The sequence below is a fragment of the Ailuropoda melanoleuca genome, chromosome 8 (assembly GCF_002007445.2).
Source record: "Ailuropoda melanoleuca isolate Jingjing chromosome 8, ASM200744v2, whole genome shotgun sequence".
NCBI lineage: Eukaryota > Metazoa > Chordata > Mammalia > Carnivora > Ursidae > Ailuropoda > Ailuropoda melanoleuca.
This window is the reverse complement of record NC_048225.1, coordinates 87,856,768-87,880,718: the sequence shown is the minus strand read 5'-3', so window position 1 is coordinate 87,880,718 and position 23,951 is coordinate 87,856,768. Positions and strand designations below refer to the sequence as shown.

At 47.2% G+C, this 23,951-nt stretch overlaps 1 protein-coding gene across 3 annotated transcripts in view; it reads left to right on the top strand.

The window, feature by feature from the left end:
* The window catches only part of CACNA1E (calcium voltage-gated channel subunit alpha1 E), a 493,265-nt gene that overhangs the window by 459,558 nt on the left and 9,756 nt on the right, over window positions 1-23,951 (top strand). For 2 of the 3 annotated variants that reach the window (XM_034666842.1, XM_011225195.3), the window contains 10 exons: window positions 4,319-4,446; window positions 9,606-9,702; window positions 11,809-11,914; window positions 12,774-12,881; window positions 13,452-13,552; window positions 13,843-13,949; window positions 17,730-17,841; window positions 20,710-20,838; window positions 21,868-22,048; window positions 23,246-23,436. In XM_034666842.1, the coding sequence (XP_034522733.1) occupies window positions 4,319-4,446; window positions 9,606-9,702; window positions 11,809-11,914; window positions 12,774-12,881; window positions 13,452-13,552; window positions 13,843-13,949; window positions 17,730-17,841; window positions 20,710-20,838; window positions 21,868-22,048; window positions 23,246-23,436 (1,260 nt within the window). Of the gene's footprint in view, window positions 1-4,318; window positions 4,447-7,607; window positions 7,705-9,605; window positions 9,703-11,808; window positions 11,915-12,773; window positions 12,882-13,451; window positions 13,553-13,842; window positions 13,950-17,729; window positions 17,842-20,709; window positions 20,839-21,867; window positions 22,049-23,245; window positions 23,437-23,951 lie in introns of all 3 variants that reach the window. The other variant, XM_034666841.1, reaches the window with a different exon arrangement.

The window sequence follows — 23,951 nt, the reverse complement described above, 5'->3', positions numbered from 1 at the left end:
AACCCCACTCCACCCTCCAACGAACTCTTGAAGGCCAGGATGCATAGCAGACTCCCGGGTGAGTGACTTCCCATGGCTGCCACCGAACAGTTTTTGTTGTCTCTAGGGAAGGATTGCTGTGAGAAGGAATGACCAGTGGAGTGGAATTTAGGGAATAGAGTATTGAGTTTCATGTTGAATCTGTTGTGGCCCAGAGTACATCTTTCTTCCCTGTACCTCAGGTATTTTATCCTACAGGTAGGATTAAGAATATCTTATCGTTCTTTTGGAGCCTTTCAAATTGTTGAGAAAAGGCACCTCGGAAATATAAAGTGATGGGATTAATAAGAGTAGAGTGGTGACAAGATACAGTGTCACAGATGCGGTCTCTTGACTTATGTCATTATATTTGACGACAGTTGGCCAGCTTGACAGACATGAAAGGAAATGATCGCTTTGAGCATAGTAAATATTGAGTGACATTTGTGGAGCATGCCCACTTATAAAATGGTGAGAAGCCCTTGGTGCCTTCTTAATCTGTTCTTTGGGAGAATGCATGAATCAGCACCCTGGCCTCTAAAAATCTCTACCCTGCACAATCCTAGACGAGGTCCTAGCAGATCTATTCAAGGGTCGGTCTGGTGTTTCTGGCCACCCCGACATCCCTCAGCATGGCTTCACTGCTCATGTCACTCGCTGTACAAAAATCTAAAACTTATGTATGGTGACTAACATAAAATAAAAAAAAATCATTAAAAAAAAATCTAAAACTTGGGGCACCTGGGTGGCTCGGTTGAGTGTCTGCCTTTGGTTCAGGTCATGGTCCTGGGGTCCTGGGATCGAGCCCCGAGTCGGGCTCCCTACTCAGCGTGGATCCTGCTTCTCCTTCTGTCTACCTCTCTGCCTACTTGTGCTCTGTCAAATAAATAAATAAAAATCTAAAAAAAAAAAAAATCAAAAACTAAAGCGTGCCACCAAGAAGTGGTTAACTTCACAGCCGTGCATCAGCAAATGAATTAGGTCATGTCCAGGCATTTCTACCTCTCTAAAGTGATCACGAGGGATTTGCCATGTGTCCAGCTCTCCGGTGGAGAGAAGCTCTCTGGTGTGGCTTGCAGGCAGACTTGTGAGGGTGGCCGGCAGGTTAACCTAGCAGGGGGTGAGCCAGCTGGAGACTTGGGTAGCCTATGTTGTGGTCTTGGCTTTGCTGCTGTTCTAGCATGGACAAACACCTTCTTCCCTTTTGTAGCTTCTGTAAATGGGAGGAAAAATGACTTGATAATAAGGGTATTATTTGCATGGTGAGCGGGTACATGTGTTTTAATGTACTCCCTTCTTGTGGGTGTGAAAGGTTTTTCAATGAAAAAAAACAAAACAAAACAGCATCTTAGAGGCACGGGGGTGAAGCTGTGAGTGGGTGACAGTCTCTCCGTCAACCAGAGGTAAAGGGAGGAAGGCCCACAGGGGTGCTGGTGCTTGTTGATGAGGCTGTTGTAGGGTGCTACGGAGGAGCACAGAGAAGGGCATGTGGAGCTCAGTTTTATCCTCCATGGTGTAAGTGTTTAGTAATAAATATTTAAAAAGAAACCAAAGCTATAAGTGGAAAATTCATTAGAGACTATAAAGGTACTTTTAGAATTTTGGGATGGAGGGTGCTGCATAATTCACATGCGTGTTATTTTTAAAGAGGCTATATTCAGTGTGAGCTGATCTGCTTTCGAATCTCGGCCCTATGGGAGACTGACTTTGTGACCTTGGGCAAGTCACACGGCTTCTTCGCTCAAACCAACCACTCCAGAAAGACTTACTGATATGCTGTGATGTGCAGGCTGTGCGCTTGGAGTTGAGAATACGAATGTGTCTAGGAAGCACTCGTGTCCTCGAAGGTCTGGTGGTAATTAAGTCTGCCTCACGAGGTTAGAGCAGCATTAAAACAGATGATAGTTTTGAGTGTGCACAGCGTACTATGAAAGACTATTCAAATGTAAAGCGAAGATTTTGTTAACATGAATAATAAGTACCTTGAAAGGAGTATAAAACGCACGGGTGAATGTGTGGAAACCCCTTTATAACCCAGGCAGTGGTTGAGTGTATCCACTGTGGCTCCAGTGTCAGCGACAGAAAGAGAGGCTGGCCCATGCTGGGGTTAGATTCAGTGGCATAAAACAGAACTCCCCACATATCAGCGGCTTAGCCAGGAGGGAGGTTTATTCTCCTCTCATACCAGTGAGGTCTGGAGGAAGGCAGTACGGGCTTGTGATGGTTAGCACCCCAGACACCACCTCCAGGGGCCAGACCTCCAGGCCTCCACATGTATCCTAGGCAGCGGGAACGAGGAAGGCAGACGGGAACGAGATTGTTGTCAGGATGCAGGCAACAGTTTCTCGGTGAAGACACTCTGAGAAGACTCCAGCCATGTCCTGTCTCCAGACTTTCTCCTTATCTTTTTTTTCTTAAGAGATTTTTATTTATTTGAGAGAGAGAGAGAGAGAGCAGGAGAGTGGGGTGAGGGGCAGAGGGAGAAGGAGACTCCCTGCTGATCAGGCAGACCAAGGGCGGAACTCATTCCAAGGACTCTGGGATCATGACCTGAGCCAAAGGCAGACGCTTATCCTACTGAGCCACCCAGGTGCCCGACTTTCTCCTTATCTCATTTGCCATCTGTATACCTGGCATCTCCATCTACCTGGGAACCAACAGAGAGCCTACTCTCTAACCCCATCCTCAGGCAGGACTCTTTCATTTGTGAGTGGCAGAAGGCCCAGCTCCATCTGGCCGAAGCAGAGAGGGATTTCACAGGCACATATAAATGAAGAGTCCTGGGGCAGGAGAGGGATAAGCAGGTTTTTCTCTCTGTGTGTGTGGATCTCTTCCTCCAGGCTCCTCCGTGAGAGTTCTTTCCTCAAACACTCCAACCTGTAGCTCCAAGATGGTTGTAGCAGAAGTTCTAGACCCCAATCCTTACACGTTCAAGACTGACAGGGAAGAATAAGTCTATTGCCCAGAAGGTCCAATACCATTTTATTGGCTGTGATGGGATCACCAATCACTATGGCCCAGGGGAATGGGATTCAATGGCTGAGGCCCAGGTCATAGGTGATACCCCACTGAGCCATGTTAACTGGGAATAGGCAGGGGGTGGGGTCCCCAGGAGACCAGACATACGGTAAATTAGTGCTGGGCAGGCAAGAAGCAACACTAGAGTGCTATTCACTGTGCCCAGGTTCTGTCAATTCCATGTCCTTTGATTCTTAACTGTGGCCACTGCTGTCCTGCCACTGGCTTGGTCCAGGAGCACCGCAAAACTCTCCCCACAGGTCTCCTGTGCACCCACTGCACTGCTGCCCAGGGTTCTTTCTGGAAGAACCATACCTCGGTCTCTCTTTTGGTTGATTCTGTTGCCTCCTCATAATTTAGACCAGAAATGGGCAAACTGTAGCCCAAGGGCCAAATCTGGTTTGCCACCTCTTTTTGTATGGCCCCTGAGCTACCAATGGGTTTTATATTCTTAAATGGTTACAGAAAAAAAATCAAAAGTTGGAAAATATTTCATGAACTGGAAATTATGTGAAATTCACATCCATACTCCTTTCTGATCCCAGTGTAACCTGAGTACACTTCTCTCTTGGCTCCTAAAAAGATTTATAGCATTTATATGTTCCTGATACATCACAGTCTCTGCTAAATACTAAGTAAGTCTTTAAGAATATTCAAGTAACAACATCTAGTGAAGGCTTGCTGTGTTTTAAGCAATGTGCGAGGCATAGGAATGAATCTCTGGACAGCACCTTTCTTATTTCCCATCCTTGCACTTGGATCTCTACAACACAGTGGGTGCACAAGAAATGTTGTTGAACAAATAAGTGAGAGAACGGGGTTTTGGAAGCCACTGAGGGACATGAACAGCTTCCAGGTCATCACATAGTAAGCTATGCAGTGAGCTCTGAGACACCTCACCAGTTCTCTTGTTGGCTCCTTTTGTGGAGCAAGGGGTGGGGACAGGGGAGGCTGAAAGGGACGGTTGGTGTTAGGCCTTGACTTTGAGAATGTTGTCGCTGTTGCTGCTCCCTCTGCTGCAAATCAATTAAATTAATTGAACAGATAAAGTGACTTTCTGTGGAGTTCTTTGCAAATATAAAGTGGCATTGAAGAGCGAAATAATAAAGCTCCCACAATGAAATGTGTGGAAGTTATAATGAAAGATACTGCATTCAGCAAGATCAGCAGTGCTCTAGTTAGGAACATCAGCCTCACAAACTTTTGAATTCTTGATTTGCCTAGAAACCCGCTTTCCTGTGTTAGGTTTTCCCTAACCCCTCTTCTCCCCCTTGCCCTCCAGATGCTCAACCTGTTTGTGGCCGTCATCATGGACAACTTCGAGTACCTGACTCGGGACTCCTCCATCTTAGGGCCTCACCACTTGGACGAGTTTGTCCGCGTCTGGGCGGAATATGACAGAGCTGCATGGTGCGTAGGCCTCTGGGCCATCCCAGTGGGGCCCATGTCCAGGGCCTCTGCAGTTCCCAAGGAAGGGGTTGGAAGTGGATGCCTGCCTGTTACAGAAGGAGAGGAGATTTCTCTCCATCGTGGCCTGTGGGAGAGCCCAGGCCCTCAGATTGGCTCTGCTATCAGGCCAGTCATCATAAACATAGCTTCTTTATCTTCATTTCCCCTCTCATTCCTTCTGTGACAGGCTTTCCTTTCCTTTGCCAATCTCATCACACAGTCTGTACCTCAGAGTGGTTGGTTTTAGCCAGAGGGGCTTCCCGTAATCTTATTCTTTTTTTTCCCCTGACAATGGTTAGTGGACTCCTTTGAGTCACCAGAGTGAGGAGAGGGGTGGGTTGACGAGGGTTTTCTGGGCCAGTTGAACATCTGGCCATCATGGTCAGTGCCAACAGCATTTTGTCTCTCTCATCCCTCTTGAAAGATACTGTTTGAGATAACTCTAAAATTATGTTAAAAACCCAGTAAGTCATTCTTCCAACTGATCCCTTAAACACTTGAGGATTTTTATTGCATAGAATTGGATTACGTGGCAAGAATTTACGTGAATAACCTCCCCAGATTTCTTTCACTGTCCAGTATTTCTCAAGTGATGTGCCTTCTGGGCTTTCGAGCAGGGGTTGGCAAACTACAGCCTTGGGGCTAAACATGGTCCACTGCCTATTTTTGTAAATAAAGCTTTATTAGAACACAGCCACACCCACTCATTCATGTATGGTCTATGGCAGCTTTCACACTATAAGGCAGAGTTGTATAGTTGTGACAAAGACAGTGTAACCCTCAAAGGCAAAAATATTACCTGACTCTTTAACAGGAAAAAATTTGTTGATCCCTGCTGTAGAGCACAAAGGCAGCATTTTGGCCCCTCATGGTTGAGGACAGGGTGACCGTTCTGGGAGCAGTGTCTCCACAGGAACTCTTCAGTCCCATGTCATTTCAGCTTTAGGATTTTATCTCACCGATCCACCCATTCTGGTCCCCCTCTAAAAACACTACAAGAAATGCCATCCTTCACAGGAATGGCCCACGTTGCTTCCACCTGGAGTCCCTTCATAATCTGAGATTTTTCCTAAAATCTACCCTCCTGTGAACTTGGGTCAACTGTTGGAAGAGTGAATCAGAATTCTTCTTCCCTTCAGTAATCATTAATGACTTAGGGCATGAAGTTCTCCAGATCTATTCCTGTTACAATGGCTGAGCAGTGGCGTTTACTTTCTGGGTCTACTTTCTGGTAGATAGGCTGCTAAGAAAGCCACGGGAGCTGTGTTAGAGGAAATGTGGCCGGGGCCTGCATCTAATTGGCCCTATGGCCTTGGACAAGTCACTTAATCACACTAAACTTCCTCATCTGTAAAATGGTGATAACGATGCCCTGCTTACCTTGAAGGGTGGCTGTGTGGATTATATTAGATCATGTATGTAATTGTTGTTACAACTGACAATAACCATATAGGAAAGCAACCAAAAATTATGGAACATAGGTTTGTAAAGCATGGATGGCCACGAGATGGGGAGCCTGAGAAGGGATGTCTTCACTCCCCTGAGAGAGAACTGCTAGCAGAGGAGTTCATTGCTCACCTAGCCTCACTCAGGTGTCCTTGGCTCTTAGAAATCCCAACTTCCTGTACTTTCGTCTTATCTTGGGACCCAAAATCCTTGTGCATTAAACATTCTCCTCCCTACTCATTCCAGCTGCTGGGAAGAAAGAATTCCATGAGAACTAAAAAAAAAAAAAAAAAAAAAAAAAAAAAAAAAATCATAAGATTTAGATCTAAGAGCTATGAGAGAGCAAAAATAGAAAGGAGAACCCTTTCTGCTTCGAAATTCACAGCATAACAGGCTGGTTAGAGTTTCATTGGCCTTCTCTTTGAGATGTGGGGGGAAGAACTAACAGGGATAACGTGAGCCATCGTCTTCAAAAAGCAGACCGATACAGGATGCAGAGAATACCAGCTTATAGGCTGTATGAACCGACCCACATCCTCATCTCAAGAAACCAACAGCAAATGGTTAACTGAACTTCCTCTCAAGAATCAAGAGACTTGAAGTACCAACAAGCTACTATTTAGAAAAAGAGGAGGAATTAAGACCAACATCAAGAGAAGACTAAAAAGAGTAAAGCTAGGACAAAGCCTCCCATGGCTGCTGGCAAGGACCGGTTGCTCAGAGGTGGACATGCAGGTTCATAATTTCAGGTAGAAACCGTGGTCCGTCCCAGGATGTTGCTTCCTTGTTCTGGTCTCTGACAGAGCAGATGCTTCAGCTGCTGAAAATGAACCCATTGTTGATTCTGTCCTTCCTGCAGAAAGCCAGGACTCCCTAGCAGGCCCTTGATAGAAGGCTGGTAAGAGAGGTCACATTGCTTCTGGAATTCTAGCTGGGTCTGACCAGACTGCCTGTGGGCTTGGCTGGCAGGAGCAAAGCTGGAGGGAGAATGGCCATGGCTCCCTCCCAGGCTGCTCTCCGAGCACAGATCCAGGCAGGCTCCCACTGAGGAGAGCACAGCCTGCCCAAGTTGAACTCGGGAACAGTCTGCCACCACGAAAAGCAAAGCCCTTTGCAAATTCCCTTGTGCAAACGGTGCTCCTTGCTAATTAGCCTAATGGGAAATTTGTCTCTCTCCATCTGCAGAGAGATGCTGTCTTCCCACTGTCCCTGACAGGCGGGTCTAAGTGGCTGACTGCAGCCAGGGTCTGTGAAAAGCACACAGTTGGGCAGTCCACTTCACGGCAGCTTGGCACCTGCTCTTGACAACTGTCAGAGGCCTTTGTCAACTATCAAGCTGTGTTCTTCGAGGCCTGGCTCGAGCCACCATCCATTTTCTGCATCTGGCTGAGCATGGGCCAGATAGGCGTCTAGGGGGCCTCTTGGCCATTCGGTAGTCCCTTTGGGCACTGGATGGGCTCTGATTTCCTTAGAAAATCGGGGGCAGTGCAGTTCAGCGAGGCGATGGTTCTCTGATGCTTACTGTTCTCAGTCTGTCCTGGTCTGGCTTTGCCGGGTTCCAGGAGGAAAAAAAGCTGCTCTTCCTCTTCCAGCCATCAATGTCATGGCTAAACTGTCATGTCTTTCCCACCCTTTTCTGAGTGTCCTCTATTAACCCACCTGTGCTTCCTTTACAGCGGCAGGATCCCGTATAAGGATATGTACAAATTAGTGCGGGTGATCTCGCCGCCTCTGGGCCTGGGAGAGAACTGCCCCTACAGGGTGGCTTGCAAGGTTTGCCTCCCAGTCCCCAGCCATGACCGGCGGTGGGGCGCAACCTCGAACCCTCCTCTCCGTTCTGCCCCACCACCACTGCGCCACATGAGGGAACCTTCATGTTGCTTTCCTTTGAGTTTAAAGAGGTCCAAACCCTCCCAGAACCAGCAGCTGTTACATAAGGAAGAAGGGCACACTGGGGGGGGAAAGGCAGAAAAAAAGGACTCCATACAGAAGGCCAATTTGACGTCTCTCACTTTTCAACGCATGCACACACTCGGTCACGTGTGTATGCACACACAACCGCACATACACACTCTCACACACTCTGTCTCTCTCCCCACTCCACCTTAATCTGTAGATTTCACCAGAGGGACCTCTCCGTCCTCCAGAGAATGCAGACGTGTTCACTGGTTTCCCTTCACTGGAGAACACAGAGCCTCCTTTTGGTGAAAATAGCGTCATCCTCCCATGTGTAAAGTAGCAAAGTGTGATTCTAGTCAACCCTGCCTCTGCGCGTCCTCCAGCTCCTGGATAGATTGGCCAGAAGGGATCATAAAAGCTCGAGGGTAGAAAGGAGGGGAGACACCATAAAGAATCAGAGCAAAGGGGCAGAGTGGTAAGAGAGGGTAGCCTCGGTGGCGTGTGGAAGAACGCAGGAATTCAGGGAGTCTGGGAAGGGCTTTGGAGGTGGCAGAGGGCTCCGGAGCAGGGTCCTTGCCTTAGGGTCCTCCCTATGTTGCTGAGGGGACCAAGGGGCCTGTCCTAACTGCCGTATCACTGCTTGTTTGTGAGACCAAGGACATTGGTCAGGGGCACATGGGACCCCCTCTGCAGCTCTGCCAGCCCCGGGGAACTCGAACAGGAGTGGCTCTACCAAGCCACCATCCAAGGCCAAGCCCGCTAGATAAGGAAGCCTGTCCTGGTGCTGCAGGAGGCAAGGGTGGACTCTCTGGGCATAGCTCGGTCTGGCAGCTGGTCGAGGACGTAGGCCCAGGAAGATGCCAGCGTGGGCAACGGGAAGGAGCCGGCTTGGGGGTGGCGACACAATGACTCCCGCATCCGGGAGGCCAAACAGCTGCCTCTGCTGACACTCTTTAAACCGCACCCCAGTGAAACCTGCAGCCGCATGTGGGGAGAGCTGGGAGGGCAGCATGGCATGCGAGATGCTCTTCCTCCTCCTGGTTTGGTTTCTCCTATCCGCCAGCATGCCATCGCCCCGGGGCATGCTGGGAGTAAAGAGCACTCTTCCCCGCAGAGCCAGGTGGAAGCAACGGGCCGACGCGGAAAAGCAGCCCACCACTTGCAGTGCAAGTTGCCGCCTCCTGCCACACACACACCACAGAGGGGGATACACGACGTTCCGCCTGTGGGTTGAGAGGAGGAGAAAGGCCCGACTTCCAGGTCGGGGCCCCATGCCCACTGGGGCCGGAAATCCTTGCCCGTGGCTGGAGCGCCGTCTATCCGTTTTATACCGCTCACACACAGCCCTGGGAATTGCAAACAGGCTTGTGTTGAATGGGGGATGGATAGAGTGAAGAGCCAAGTAGGGTCATAATCGTCCAGGAGGAGAAAATGAGTCCCCACGACTGTGCACTAGAGTCAGAGGGACCAAACGGTTGCCACCAATGTTCCCGGGTCTGTGTGGGGCGTGATATAAATCCGCACCAGGATGGAGTCACACGTATGATTTGCCTTGATTAACAGGTTTCCTATTCTTTTTCTGTTTGTCTATTTTGTTTTGTTTCTCTTCTCCTGTTTTCTGTATTATTTTGTTTGTTTTGTTTCGGCTCTCTGGGAATGCCTGTTCTCCTCTCCTCCCGGTCTGCATCCTTCTCCCCACTTCCTGTTCCTTTCCCTGCCACCCTCCCTGCCCTGCCAACCCATCCTGTCCCCACTTACCACCCCTCCATGAGCAGTGGCCGCATCCATTACACTGAGATGTATGAAATGCTGACTCTCATGTCACCACCGCTAGGCCTCGGCAAGAGATGTCCCTCCAAAGTGGCATATAAGGTAGACCATCCCTTCCTTTGTTCTGGGCTAGAGACCAACAGGAAATGGGACCCAGCTGTGGGGAGGCCAGAACATGGGGAGGAAGCTGGGCTGGGGAGGTGGAGGAGGGAACCAAAGGGGGAAAGAAATAATGAGATCGAAGGGCAAGGAAGGTTCCTGGAAATACTGAGTTCTAGAACAATACAAAGCATGGTTGGAAAGACTCTTCACCCTGGGGCATTTTACGTGTGATTCTGCATTTCTACAAGTGTGTCGCTTCTTGTGAGCAGATTACCAGAAAGGAGGTGTTAAGGAGCGTGTTTCCTCAGAGGAGGCGGAGTGGTGGCCGGCAGGATAGCATATATGGGCAAGAAGGAAGCCTACAGCAAAACTGCTATCAGAGCCTATATATTAAAAAACAAAAAAAAAAACAAAAAAAACCTTCAGTTAGATAAGCTAAGGAAATAAATGCAGAAATTTGTTTAAACATGGTTCAAGAAATTTTTGGGAGAGAGGAAAATCCTTAACAAATTTCTTCTTCTTTGACATAGGAAGGAACTGTGGCATGGTCCCTTCTAGGTATCAGAAAAAAAGAACATGACCTCTATGATACATGAGGAAGGATCCAGCCCCCCTTCCCCCATCAGCCCAGCTGCCAGGCTCTCTTGTCAGTACAAGGGAAAAGGTGACAATGGGTGCAAGTTACCCTCAGCATTAGATTTGCATTCATGGCTTGACTGATGATGGGGGCTGGCCCTGGAGTTACGGGTGGATTTCCATGGCTTGCTCAGAGCAGCACTGTATATTGGAAGTCTACCTGCCATCAGGGTACTCAGAGCTTTGGGGCCTGATTTTTCTTCTCCACCTGTTAGTAATAGTTACTGTATTGTGTTTAGACTGACCCAGCACTCTGGAGCTCTTTCATCTAGGAATGCACCCCAGCAATGTTGCCACTTGTTTAGAAGCTTAAGGAAGTGGGAGAGAGATGGCACTCAGATACAAGATACAAACAAGAAACTGACTTTACACTCTAAGACACCACGTCTGTGGAATCACGTTAGGCGAGATGTTCCAATGGAGCATTAGAGATCCTGCCTTGGGAAGAGACACGTCCCTCCCTGCTAGGCTGGTGGTTCTGCCAGAGGACCTTCTGCTGCTTCTGCCTCCAAGTTTTACGGCTCCAGAGAGCATCTCCTTGGAACAGGACCCTTTAGGGTCCAGGACATGGCTCTTCATGCGCAGCTTCTGGGCTGGCATCCTTTTTGCTCATGATGGCCACATCCAAAAGGACCAGGTGGTGGGATGTGTCATTGAGTTCTTTGAATTTCCAGGATGAAGCTTGGTGGGAGAGGGGGTGTGGGGCCTGGAGGAAAAGTTAAAGGATTCCAAAAGCAAGATACTCTCTGGAAAGTGGATTTGGCCATTTCAGTTTGATCCCTTCCTTCGGGTGAAGGGAACAAGGCCTGCCCACTCTGCTCCTGCCTTGGTCACCCTTCTCTCATTCTCTCTTCTTTGCGCTCCCCAGCCTTCTTCCCCTAGACCCTGTTTGCACTCTCCTCCTTTTCCATCCTGCTCCACTTCATCCTTTGGATAAGTTGGACTTATGCATGTTTAATCATGTGCTGGCAAATTTCACCTTTTAAAGACTCAAAAAGGGGGCATCAGGATGCATCTTTCAAGTCAGATAAGCAAAGCAAAATCTCCCCCATCTCTATCTTTCCATGTGAGTTTTGGGGGTATCCAGGGGACAAGGGGAAACAGAGCAGCCTTGAATCAGGGAATGGAGTCACCTCCTAGAGCTGACTCTTTTCTCTGAGCCACTTCTTTTAGAAATCACTTTCCATCCCTATTAAAGACATTCTTAGGACCATGGAGGAGTCCTACAGAATGACTAGTCCCCCTTCTTTTGGAATTCGGCAACATTCCCTAGGAAAAAACAAACTAACTACATAGCAGCAAATGAGCCTTAAGTGAGAAGCAGGGAAAGGAGATGGGACCGGGGACAGGGAATCCTTGCCCTTCTTTTTTGTCTCTGCATTTGACCCCTATACTTTTCTTCTCTTCTCACCAAGGTTTCTTTCGATATTCTTTTTTCCTCCTGCTGTTTCTTTTCTCTCTTTCGTACAGAGGTTGGTCCTGATGAATATGCCAGTAGCCGAGGACATGACCGTCCACTTCACCTCTACACTTATGGCTCTGATCCGGACAGCTCTGGACATCAAAATTGCCAAAGGTGAGCTGGGGAGGGAAGACAGGGTTCTGGAACAACTCACACAAGCCGGCATAGGATGGAGATGTTTGAACTTCATCCATCTTACAGCGCCAGGATGTGGAAATCAGCTATACAGGGTCCTAGTTTCACCTCTGACTCAATAACTATCATGTTTGCCATTTCTTCCTGGAAAAATGAATGGTTTGATCATCTCTAAGGCTCCTTTCGGCTTTACCAGCATGTGATCTTCAGTGTCTGGCATATAGTAGGCATTCTAGAAATCTTTGCTTATTGAACAAATGAGTTTTGATTGCTGTCCTTTTCTTCATATGTGGTATCTCTAATGGCCTGGAAGGTTCGTGGCAGGGCCTATCGGGGCAGTACTTTGCTCCTCTCCACTTCTGATTCAATAATTTAGGAGAAAAAAGGTTACTACTTCCAGATGGACCTCCAGCCTTCCTGCTCTTGCCTGATCCAAATCGTTTTTAAAATCAGGTCACTCAGACTATGGAGTCAGAGTTGCCGGAAGAATTGATGTACGTCTCATGAGGCAGGGGAGGCTCCTTATGGCTCTTCTCATTCTTCCCTCTGATATATTAGGCACCCAGGAGGTGTTTCAAATGAATGAGGAAGCCGCTCTTGGTCTTGGGGCTTCAGATCTCTGTGGCAGGATATCCCTGAGTCACTAAAAATGGAAGCCAAATTGTGTTCTGCTGCCTCAGCAGAAAGACCTGGTATTACAAGATCCACTGTCACTAAGTGCCAAGACTTCCTCTGAGAATATGAGGTGCCATGCTGACTCAGCTCCCACCCGCACCTCCTCACGCAGGCCTGGGTATTTGTGTGTCTGTTCTATTTATTAAAATTTATCTTCTTCTAGGTGGTGCAGACAGGCAGCAGCTAGACTCGGAGCTGCAAAAGGAGACCCTGGCCATTTGGCCCCACCTGTCCCAGAAGATGCTAGATCTGCTTGTGCCCATGCCCAAAGGTGTGGGGTCTCCTCCTGGGTAGCCTTGTCCTGTAGGCTCAGCATGCCACGGTCAAGTCTTTTGGGGGAACAGGAAGTGATCGAGGAGATAAGGAAAGGTTGCTCTTTTATCCTTAGGAAACCCAGGTCCCCCACTTTTTCATCCCTTTTGCAGGCATTGAAAACGTTTTTTCAAGATAGGTCACTGTAGTTGTGGGTGCAACTTCTTGGGGGCATAGCTCTCTCCAAGTACGTATAGTGTTCAGCAAACCTCCATGCAGTTGGGAATAAGCGTGCTGTGTCTTAGAGATGGAACTCTAGACCAGTGGAGATGATGCTTACTCATATGTGGTTTATCGTCAGTATCCTTACCCTCACCGGGTGGCTGTGCAACCTTCCCGAAGACAGATCTGGAACCTCGTCACTGTGTATCCCCAGGGTCCGGCATACACAGAGCTCTCCATAAATGTTGACTAGATGGGTGGCTGAGGGATCAAGCTTGCTTCAGAGAGTGGGGAACCTTGTGAGGTATCCTCACTGTCTGCTACCTGTCTTCTCCTGTTCCCTTCCACACCATCTTTGTGGTTCTAGCCTCTGACCTGACTGTGGGCAAAATCTATGCAGCAATGATGATCATGGACTACTATAAACAGAGTAAGGTGAAGAAGCAGAGGCAGCAGCTGGAGGAACAGGTGAGGGTCACTGACAGCAGGGAAGGTGGGTGGGCCACAAGGAGTCACGGGAGGGCCCCTCTAGGGCCAGGCCTGCGCCTCCCTGGGGCACAGTGCTCTGCAGGTGCTCAGAAGCACAGGCCGGGGTGCAGGGTCCAGGAACTTTCTGGTGTTGGGGATTAGAAACCCAGGGGATCAGAGGATCAGGCATGATCCTATCTTACCCAAGTAAATGGTATTTCCCACTCCCTCGCTGGTAGACCCCATAGTCACATGAGTTCCTTTTTCCTCCCTCCCACTTTTTAACACAGAAAAATGCACCCATGTTCCAGCGCATGGAGCCCTCATCTCTGCCTCAGGAGATCATTGCTAATGCCAAAGCCCTGCCCTATCTCCAGCAGGACCCTGTTTCAGGCCTGTGAGTATAACTAAGGACTCCACAGCCATCCTGCTTGCATCCGGTCACCAGTGCCATTGCACAGGCCCAGAAATGCCCAGAAAATAATAGTCTGAGCCAAGTGATCCTCTCTCTGAGCTTGAGAAGACGACATTTTTTATTTTAAAATGGTTATTCAGCAAGGGTAATGGCATGTTCGGTCCTGGGGCCAGCTCAAGAGAGAGCACTGTGAATGGACAAAGGAAGAAGGACATACATTAGTGTCTTTGCTCTACAAATAAGAAACTGGGGATGAAATAAGTTGCCCAAAGCCATGTGGCTAGTAGGAAGCTGAACTGGAAGTTAAATTTGTTATTCCTAACTCCAGAGTATTCCCAATACACTGTTATCTGTAATGAACAAGAACTTTTGATCAGGCTATATATATATATATATTTCAGAAGTGGAAACAAAGCCTCAGTTAAGGAATTTGCCAACTCCTCTGAGTTGCAAGGCTTAGCCCCCACTTGGTTGTTAGTCATACATGATTTACTATAGCAGACATATCTCATTATAACCTGAACTTCTATCATCAGCAAGCATGTCCAGGTATCCAAGGGGCAGGAATCTCTCTACCCAAAGTGAGTGAGGTTTTGCGGTTGGGTTTAACCCAGTCCCAGTCCTCGTTCTCATGGAACCAATAATCACTAAATACCACAACCTCAGTAATTATCAGGGGAATAAAATCAGGGCTTGGTATCGAGACCTCTGTCAGAAAGCCATTTGTGGTTTCTCACACCATGAATTCCTTTTAGCCTGTGACGCTGGACACCTGTTTTTGAAAAGCATTGATTTCAGAGGTCACAATCCAACACATTTGCAAGAGACGCAAAAGACCAACATCATGACCAAGGGTATTGTTCATTTTTAAAGATATTTGATGTGATAAAGTAGCAAGGTATGGATTCTCCTGTCTATGGAAAACCAGGAGATGTCTTTGGTCTGTGCAGGAAAGGGGTCTGACTGGAGCAGTGGAAACTCCTCGGGGGCACGTACAGTGTCTTTCAAGGGCCTTGGCTTAGAAAGAGAGGACACCCCTCCACCTAGATCTCTCACCCCAACAATTTGTCGTATTTAACTCCCACCATGGCATCAGTCCAACTCCTCGTGTTTACTGATGCATTTACTCCTTGATTTGACTAATATTTATTAAAATCCCCTATGACAAGAAGAGCTGGCTCAGGCACTGGGGATTTAGCAGTCAACACGATCACGGCCCCCATGGAGACAAATCTCGAAAAAGAAATTACAAAAGTGATGAAGGTTAAAATGCAGAAGAGTAGCCTCGTGTGATACCATGGAAGGGAAGCAGCACACCGGTTCCAGGGTGTGGGGAGGCTTCCCTGTAGAAATAACATTTAAGGAGACTCGCAGGCATGGTCTTCAAGAGAAGGGAGAGGGAAAGAAGCCTCAGGAACCTGAAAACTGTCAGGATGAACGGAGCACAGAGATCTGGGATGATGAGCTCTATCAGGGCCAGCATGGGGAAGTATTATAAGCAGGAGACAGGAGTGAGGGTTTATCTAAGGATCGTGGGGTTTTACTCATTAGTATGACGTGAACAGACTTGGGCTTTTCAAAGATGATTCTTGAAACCAATGTGGACGTGGATCAGAGGGGAACAGTTTGAATGACAGAACTGCTTTTAGTATGTGACTGCAATTGTGTGAATTATTAATGGCTGTGGCTTGGACTAGCAGGAAGGAGATGGGGAGAGATGCTCAGACTTGAAATATTATCAGTAGGGAGACTGGATGGGATGTGGTGATTGATTTGCCTCAGGGAGTGAAGGAGAGGGGAAAAAAATCAAAGATGACCTACAGGTTTCCAGCATAAGCCTTTGGGTGGATGTTGGCACATTTCCCGAAAGGGGGACAGCAGTGGAACAGTAGGCCTGGTCCTCAGGACCTTCTGCCCTCACTGAGCTTACACCTGGTGGAAAGCCAGTCATGAAACGGAATTATTGGAAAGAAGAAGAGTTGTCCTTTTCAGTGATTTGTACTAGGAAGGAAACAGTGTGGCAAAATGTGAGTCCACCTGAGTTCTGGTGGGGCGGGGCGGGGGGGGCAATGGGGGCGGAGATCAGAGAGCATTTCTGGAACAGAGTGAATTTTGAAGGAAGAATTCAAAATAACATGAAAAAAAGTTTGCAGAGGGCAGGGGAGTTAGAGAGAAGCATTCTGCTCTCTGGGAACAGCCTGTATTAATGTCTTGGGGCAGAGAGAAGCTGGGTGGGCCCATTCAGTGAACTGAGAGTCCAGTGTGTCTGAAATTCAGAAGCAGGAGGTAAAGGACACGAAAACTCAGGCAGAGTAGGAACTAGGTCATGAGAGGCCGTGTTCCAGACTTTATCCCAACAATGAGAATCCAAACACGGTTTTTAAAGTAGGAAGTCACTCTCGCTTCAAGTTATTCAACTCTAGGAGGTTGTTCAGTGATTCCAGGGGTCCTCTCTCCCTACTGGGGATTCTGTGGTTCTTCAGAGAGCAGTGTCCATCTTGCTCCCAGTGGTTCTCAGGAGAAGGCACACTGAGGAAGAGGATTGACATGTAAGCAGGTCATTTAAATGTCAGATTGCTCTGTATCAGTTGTGAAAATTCAGCAAACATCTTCCTGACAGCAAGGGGACAGGTGGGGTGACTCTTTGCTCTTCAGATCTTTCCCTGTGATCCCAGTCAAGATAAGGTTGTGCCTATGGATTATTTTTAAGTGAATGTGTTCATGCCTCAGATTTTCCAGTAGATGCTTTCATGAGTGCAGTACACTCAGCTATGAAATGGCTGTCCCTGGAGCACAAGATGGTGCCCATCCCTCCCTTCCAGCTCCACCGTTACTGAGAGCTGCGGCCCCGTCCCCGACCACTGTCCCTCTTCCACCATCAGGAAGCTCATTCCACATTCTTGAGTAGGTCAGAGGGCACCTGTTCCTGTGCTAGTAGCAGCGAGTGGCTGCAACAGGCATCTTCTCAGGAGAGACTGGCTACCTCTTTTTCTCCTAACCAGCCCCATGGATCCCATTGGCTAAGAGCATCTGCAGGCACCCAACACTGGTTTAATCACAGGCACACCGGGACAGCTCACCATAGCTTTCATTCAGAGGCTTCTCACCTCATCACCATTTAAGTATCCTCTTCCATAACCATCAACCCAGATGTTACCACCGCCTCCCCACCACCTCTGAGATCATTCCACCCAGTTCATAAACCAACAGACATAGTGCCTGGCACAGAGTTAGCCTTCAGTAAATGTTCATGGCATTGAATTGTTTAGTTTGGCCAAGGATGTTGGCACAATAAAACCTATTTCTACTGAGACTGGAGGAAATTCTTTAAAAGACCATGACTGCTTAATATTTAAACAAACTGTTCACTGTTTAAACTACAGTATTTTTTTCTCTCCTGAAAGGAGAAACTGAGCAGAAACAGGTTTGTAATTGAGCATTGGTCTTCCATATGGCTGAGTGTGACAAGTAATGTCGTTTGTCACAGATCGGCTAGTCACCAGCAGAATGATGAATGGTTCCAAATGCAGGTTGAAAACAGTTGCTTCTCCTTTACAATGCTTTTTTTTTTTTTTAACTTTTTTTATTCTAGGGTCCAGCCCCCTGTCAGTTACTGGCCTAACAAGCCAGCCAATACTGACGGGTGTTGCCCTTGCTGGAAAGGAAGTCCCATCTGGGGTGGGAATTAGTAGTGGCAGCTATGACAGGACTTTCCCTTTCTCTCATGTACACATTACCTCTTACTTTGCCATTGCTTTTCAGGAGCGGCCATAGTGGATACCCTTCGATGAGTCCGCTCTCCCCCCAGGAAATATTCCAGTTGGCTTGTATGGACCCAGCCGATGATGGACAGTTCCAGGAACAACAGTCTCTGGTGAATGAATGAGTTACATGACCTCAAAAATAGTTCCTTGGTTTCCTGATCCCTCCCACTCTCATTTCCAAATCTTATTTCATAGCTATGGTTTATCAGGAAAACCCTTTCTGATAGTCCTGCCAGTTAGTTACCCTGCTGTCTCTCCTTTCGTGGCTGAATTTCTCATGTTCTCTGACAAATGCTCCCTCTGCAGGTTTTAACAGTCCCAGAGGCTCCTTACCTGCTGCAAGAACCTAGATCGCTTCAGGCCAAACCTTCGTAATTTATGCCTGTAAGCAGCAAATGTAGAAGCAAGAGTCACAAAATCTTGCCTTTGATATGAAGCCTTAGGATGAACCATCAGAATGAGTGGAACCAAATGGACAGCTTAGTGTAGCCAGGTACCACTTCTGGAAACACAGGAACGCCCTATGCCGGCCCTCTGGAGATGCCTACCTCCTGGATAACTCAGGGGAGCACATATGACTGTGACAAGCTGTCTGCCAAGAGTTACAGAAGAATCTCTTGGCTCTTTTCTGTGCATCCCTTTTGGTCACAATTCTATAAATCAAGTACATACTAAGAGGTCCTTAAAATCCCTCCCCTGAGCCTAGAGTTTTTCATTAGCATAAACGGTAAAATTCCTGAGAAACCTATTTGAATCAAGTTTAAGCTTAGAGGAGGAAACATTGACCTTTAGATTTTGCTAATACAAAGCTAAAAGAGCTTTGTGTTTTGATCCCCAATGATAATAGACTTTACTGTTATCCTTAGTTCAGGAGTCCTGAGATCAAGGTCCCTCCTGAGCTTACAATTAAAGCCCAACGTTCGTGGGCCTGGAAAGAAAAAGACAAAACATTTGCAAAAGTCTTTATAGACAGCTTATCCTGAGTTCTGTGTCACTTTGATTATAATTCATCTGTGTTTTTCTTCTCTCCCCTTCTCTCCCGACCCCCTTCACTGCTACCGTGTACCCCAGAGCCATCCTGGATGTTGTGGGTGGAGTGTGGGACTGGCCTGTTTATGGAGTGCATGTCTGATGGCATAAGTACCCTTAGAGGGGGCAAAACCCTCCGGTAGCTCAGACAAATGGGTGATTCCATCTCCTGTGACTGCTGAGACAGGGAATTCTGTGTAGCTGTTTGGGAGACTGCTAGACCAAACCTTCTCAGGGTGTGAGAACATTGGGTGTTCTTGATAGGCAGGAATCCTTGGATGAATTTGCTCCCTTTCTTTATGAGGAACTTAGCACCAGGGACTAATTGGTACAGATAGTTTGAGTCTTGAAAGTGCCTCTCAGCATTTTACAGCTTGTCTGCCTGATGATATGTCTGGCTGGGAAACTCTCAATAATGTGTCCTTTCTTTCACAGGGAGGCTTTCTTTATGACATCATTATTTCTGTGGGTTCCCCAGGGCTGTGCCATAGTGCCAGGACTTTTTGGATCTGTGTTCATCTCATTGTCAGTACTGGTGTCTGTAATTCAGTTCAGGTGTCAGCCCGTGCCACACGTTCACCACTGTGTCCTCCTGCCCATCCCCTGGGGCCCCTGCTCCACATCCAGAGGCGTGGCCGTGATTTGTGCGTGTGTCTTATCCCACCTCTCACACCCCACAAACTGCAGTGTTGTTACCACGTCTGTTTTAAGTCGGACCTATGTGCTTTATAAAGCATGTACTGCAAACACTAGAATTTCCTCAAGCGCACATATCTCATGTCCTAGGAGGGCTGTCCTCCCATTCACACCAGAAACCACCCGGCCACATGGTCTTGGAGGCTGAGCAGGGTTTCAGGCACCCTTTCCTTCAGCAGTGCCCTATTTAAACAACTAGGTTTTTAGGGTGTCATTCTCTAAATATAAAATAGCTTTTTTTTCTGGTAAAATCTCCAGATGTCCAGGATATTTCTAGGTCTCTTTGGTGGCCCATGTAAACATTTCTAAGGCAACCCTACCCCTCAGCAGTGACAGTAGCTATCTGTATGGATCATGTACATTTGCCAAACTAACATTCTTAAACCAGGAAAATCACCTAAAAGAGCTGACCCCTCAGAGAGTTCCAGTTCTAATGTTCTGGAGTGGCACATGTGGCCAATGAACACTTGGATTGAGATGTGCTGTAAGTACAAAATACATGCCCGTGTCAAAGACATGGTGCCAAAAAGAATGTGAAATATCCCAAGTTTTAGATTGACTACATGTTGACATGAGAATATTTGGATATATTGGGCTAAATAAAATATATTAAATTTGTTATTTATATATATAAATAGATATAAATTTGATGTTATTTAGAAAACTTTAAAATGCAGTTACTAGGAAATTTAAAACTACAGAGGCATTTTGCATAATATTTTTACTGGACTGCACTGCAGTCTAGAGCATTCTGACACATGGCCATCTATCACACTGTTTGAATAGTTTCAATAAGAAAAAGTGCTCAGCTAATAAAATTGTGTGTCTTAAGGTTTGAGATATATTTGACACCAGAAATTGGTGACTTTCCTTAGAATAGTGATTTCTGTTTGATAAATAGCGTCAAATTAAAAGAATAAGCCTACCAAACGCTCCCAACTTTCAGAAAGTAAACTTCATATATCTAAGAAGTATTATGACTGATAATGTCTTACAAAGCCTTAAAATTTGAAGGGCTGCCTAGTGGTAAATAAGAAAATACTTGAAAAGGTGATCTTTACCTTTCAGTCCCCAGTAGAGCTTTCTGTTTGGGACATCTGGTATACCACGTGTGCACACATAGATGCACACACAACTGAGACCTTAAAGATGCAAGTCTCTCTTGTTCTGGAGGAGGCAGAATCATCCACTGGAGGTGAGAAGCAATGAGATGGAACCAAGTCCCACAAGCTTGGCTGTGTGTTTATTTCCAGGAGCCAGAGGTTAGTGAATTAAAAAGCGTGCAGTCCTCTAGCCATGGCATCTACCTTCCTTCGGACACCCAGGAGCATACGGGATCTGGGAGGGCATCCTCTATGCCACGCCTGACTGTGGATCCCCAGGTAAAAAGCTGTCACCACTTACCATGTGTAGTGGCATCCTGGACTATATTGAATTGGTGGGTTATGAAAAATCATCTGATATTTTCAGGTGAGCCCTAGACTTGCCCCCATTCCTTCCCTATAAGCAAAATCTGGCTCATGGGCCTTCTCTTTAGAGCCTGCCCTTCCACAGTGTGTTTTCATTGAAGCCTAACCCTAAAAGTCTAGCCAGCAAAATGGTGTAACTCCTTCTGGATGGGCTCAACATCTTTCAGACTCAACCAGCCATGCAAGAAATATTTTCCAGGATTTTCCCTGTTTTTTTTTTTTTTCCTTTCCACCTTTCCTGGCTTCCCCAGCACATATGCAGTTACTTACACATACAGCTCTGTGTCAGGACTGTCTGTCCTAACCAGTGCAGGCCACGCCTCATTTCTTTGTCTGTTTTCCTGGCTTCTTTTTTCTGTCTGTCTGTCTTACATCGAGTTTTGACAGAGACAAGAACTTTTTGTGGATCTGTTTTAACATCTGTGGCAAATCAAAATGCCAGAGTTTAAGGTGGGGCTGGGGGGCGGGGATGGATGATAGAGAACAGAGCATTCTTAGATGCCGTCCAGCTACAAGCTCTCCTAAGCTCCTGTGCTACATGGCAGGACCTTCCTTCCTTGGTGAGAGCAACAAATAAAAGGCAAAGCTATGCTTCTTTCATGGTGCAGACATTTTGACAGTTGCCCTCACATATTTCAAAGTGGCTCAAAGTTCACTGCAGGTCCTGGCTGGGTCCCTCTGGTAGATGGCTCTATGGGAAGCCTGCACTGTACCCTCAGCTGCTTGCTTTCCTGAGCACGAGGACACAACCCTGGATAAGTCTCACTGTCTATGTTAACCTAGCATAGAACACTCTCTGCCAGCTAAGATCTGAGCAAGAGGGATTCAAGGGAGGTTACAATTTGCAATCTTCAACAATCTCTATCTCACTTCTTCCTTACTTTTAGACCTTTTCTGTAATTAATCCAGATTTTATGTTCTTCTGGGGCCTCCTGTTTCCAGGTGGTGACAGATCCTAGCTCCATGAGACGTTCATTTTCCACGATTCGGGATAAGCGTTCAAATTCCTCATGGTTGGAGGAATTCTCCATGGAAAGAAGCAGTGAAAACACCTACAAGTCACGTCGCCGGAGTTACCACTCCTCGCTGAGACTGTCAGCTCATCGCCTGAATTCTGACTCAGGTGAGGGGGTCTTCCCTGCTAACCTCTTTTCAGGCTCTTGCACTGTTGACCAAGTCTGACAAGAACTGAAAATCACTAGAACAGGATTCAGATAAAGATACAGGTTGAAGAAAGCAAGGGAAGAAAGAACACTTGTCACCAGGAAAGAGTTCCCTATCTGACTTATCCTGAAACAAAGTCTCTATATTCATCAGGAAGGCTGAAATTTCTTTCAGAGTAGGGCTATAGAAGTCATTAAAATGTATGGAACTGTTGAATCAATTACATTGTACACCTGAAACTAATATAATCTTAGGTTTTTTATTGAAGTATAATTAAAATATGAGATTTTCAAATGACCTTCTGCAAAACCACCAGGGTTCCTTAGGGTTTTTGGGTTTTGTGGGTTTGTCTTTGTTTGTTTTTGTTTTTAATTTTAGTTATTTATTTGGCAGAGAGATAGCACAAGTAGGCAGAGCGGCATGGTCCCCACTGAGTAGGGAGCCCGATGCGGGGCTCCATCCCAGGACCCCAGGATCATGACCTGAGCCGAAGACAGATGCTTAACTGACTGGGCCACCAAGGCGCCCTGCCTTAGGGGGTCTCTAACACATTCATGGCAGGGGTTGGACTCTTACCACCAACTCCGCTTCAACCCCGATAGTGCTACCTGGAATTTTTTTAGGTTTTTGAGTTTTGTTTTAAGGAAAAGGGTCATACTGATAGAGTCTGAAGCATTCTCATGATTTTCTAATGGTTTCTATTTTATTAGATGAGGAAAGAGAGATCATGCCTATATCAGAGGGCCAGTAAGTGGCAGAAATGGAACTGAAACCCTTTGACCTCTATCCCTTTACTGATGCCATCTTCCCCCCAAGAAAGTTACACACCCATGTATAGGACTTAGAGAACTACTGGGCCATATCATTGCCAAAGATTCTGTCTTAACTGTGTCTAGCACAAACAGAAGCAGAAGAGAACCAATTGCATCCTTTGATATATGTGTCTTTCCAGTGGCAACTTGCACACTTTCCTCTTCACAAAAGGGTCATTTTCCAACCTTTCCTTCCTGCCTCCCTTTCAGATCACCTGTTGACATGCCTGGAGAAGCTAGGGTTCTTCAGGGGCCCAGGCCCACCCAGGCCATATGACATCTCCTTATGTTCAGAGGCCAGTATGGGTGGAGTTGTGATCAGGTGCTTTTGTCATCTCTCCCAGGCCACAAGTCTGACACCCACCGCTCAGGGGGCAGAGAGCGGGGACGGTCGAAAGAGCGAAAGCATCTTCTCTCTCCCGATGTCTCCCGCTGCAACTCAGAGGAGCGAGGGACTCAGGCCGACTGGGAGTCCCCGGAGCGCCAGCAGTCCAGGTCTCCCAGTGAGGGCAGGTCGCAGACCCCCAACCGACAGGTGAGCATGGACAGGAAGTGGAGCCCCTGTAGAAGACAGGGAGGGGTGGTCTGTTAACATTAGGTGCAAAACGTGGGCATCCTTGGTTTCACAAGAAACTATACCCATTGTGCGCAGCAGTTAGCTACGTCATGCTTGTGTACTCAGGATATGAATTCACAGAAAACCAGAAATCTAGAAGCAAGACAATGGTATCTAGAAGTCATCCCATCTCAGTCCTCAGAACCCAGAGGTACAAAGTCACAAGTAAGTTCACAAACATCTAAGCCAGATTTAGGAGACAAGGATCACCTTTAGCTAGAAAAGTTTCTTTGGCCGGTTGCATGACCGTTAGTAGTAGTTACAGTGGTGATCCATCTCTCAGCACAGGATTTATAATTGGGATCAGTTCAGCCTCCTTCACCTAGCTTCCAGCCGTCGCCTAAGAAATCACCACCAGAGCTATGTGACAACATTCGCTCCACCCGCTTTCCTCCTCACTTCCAGCTCCAACTCTCTTCGGGGCTGCCCGAGCC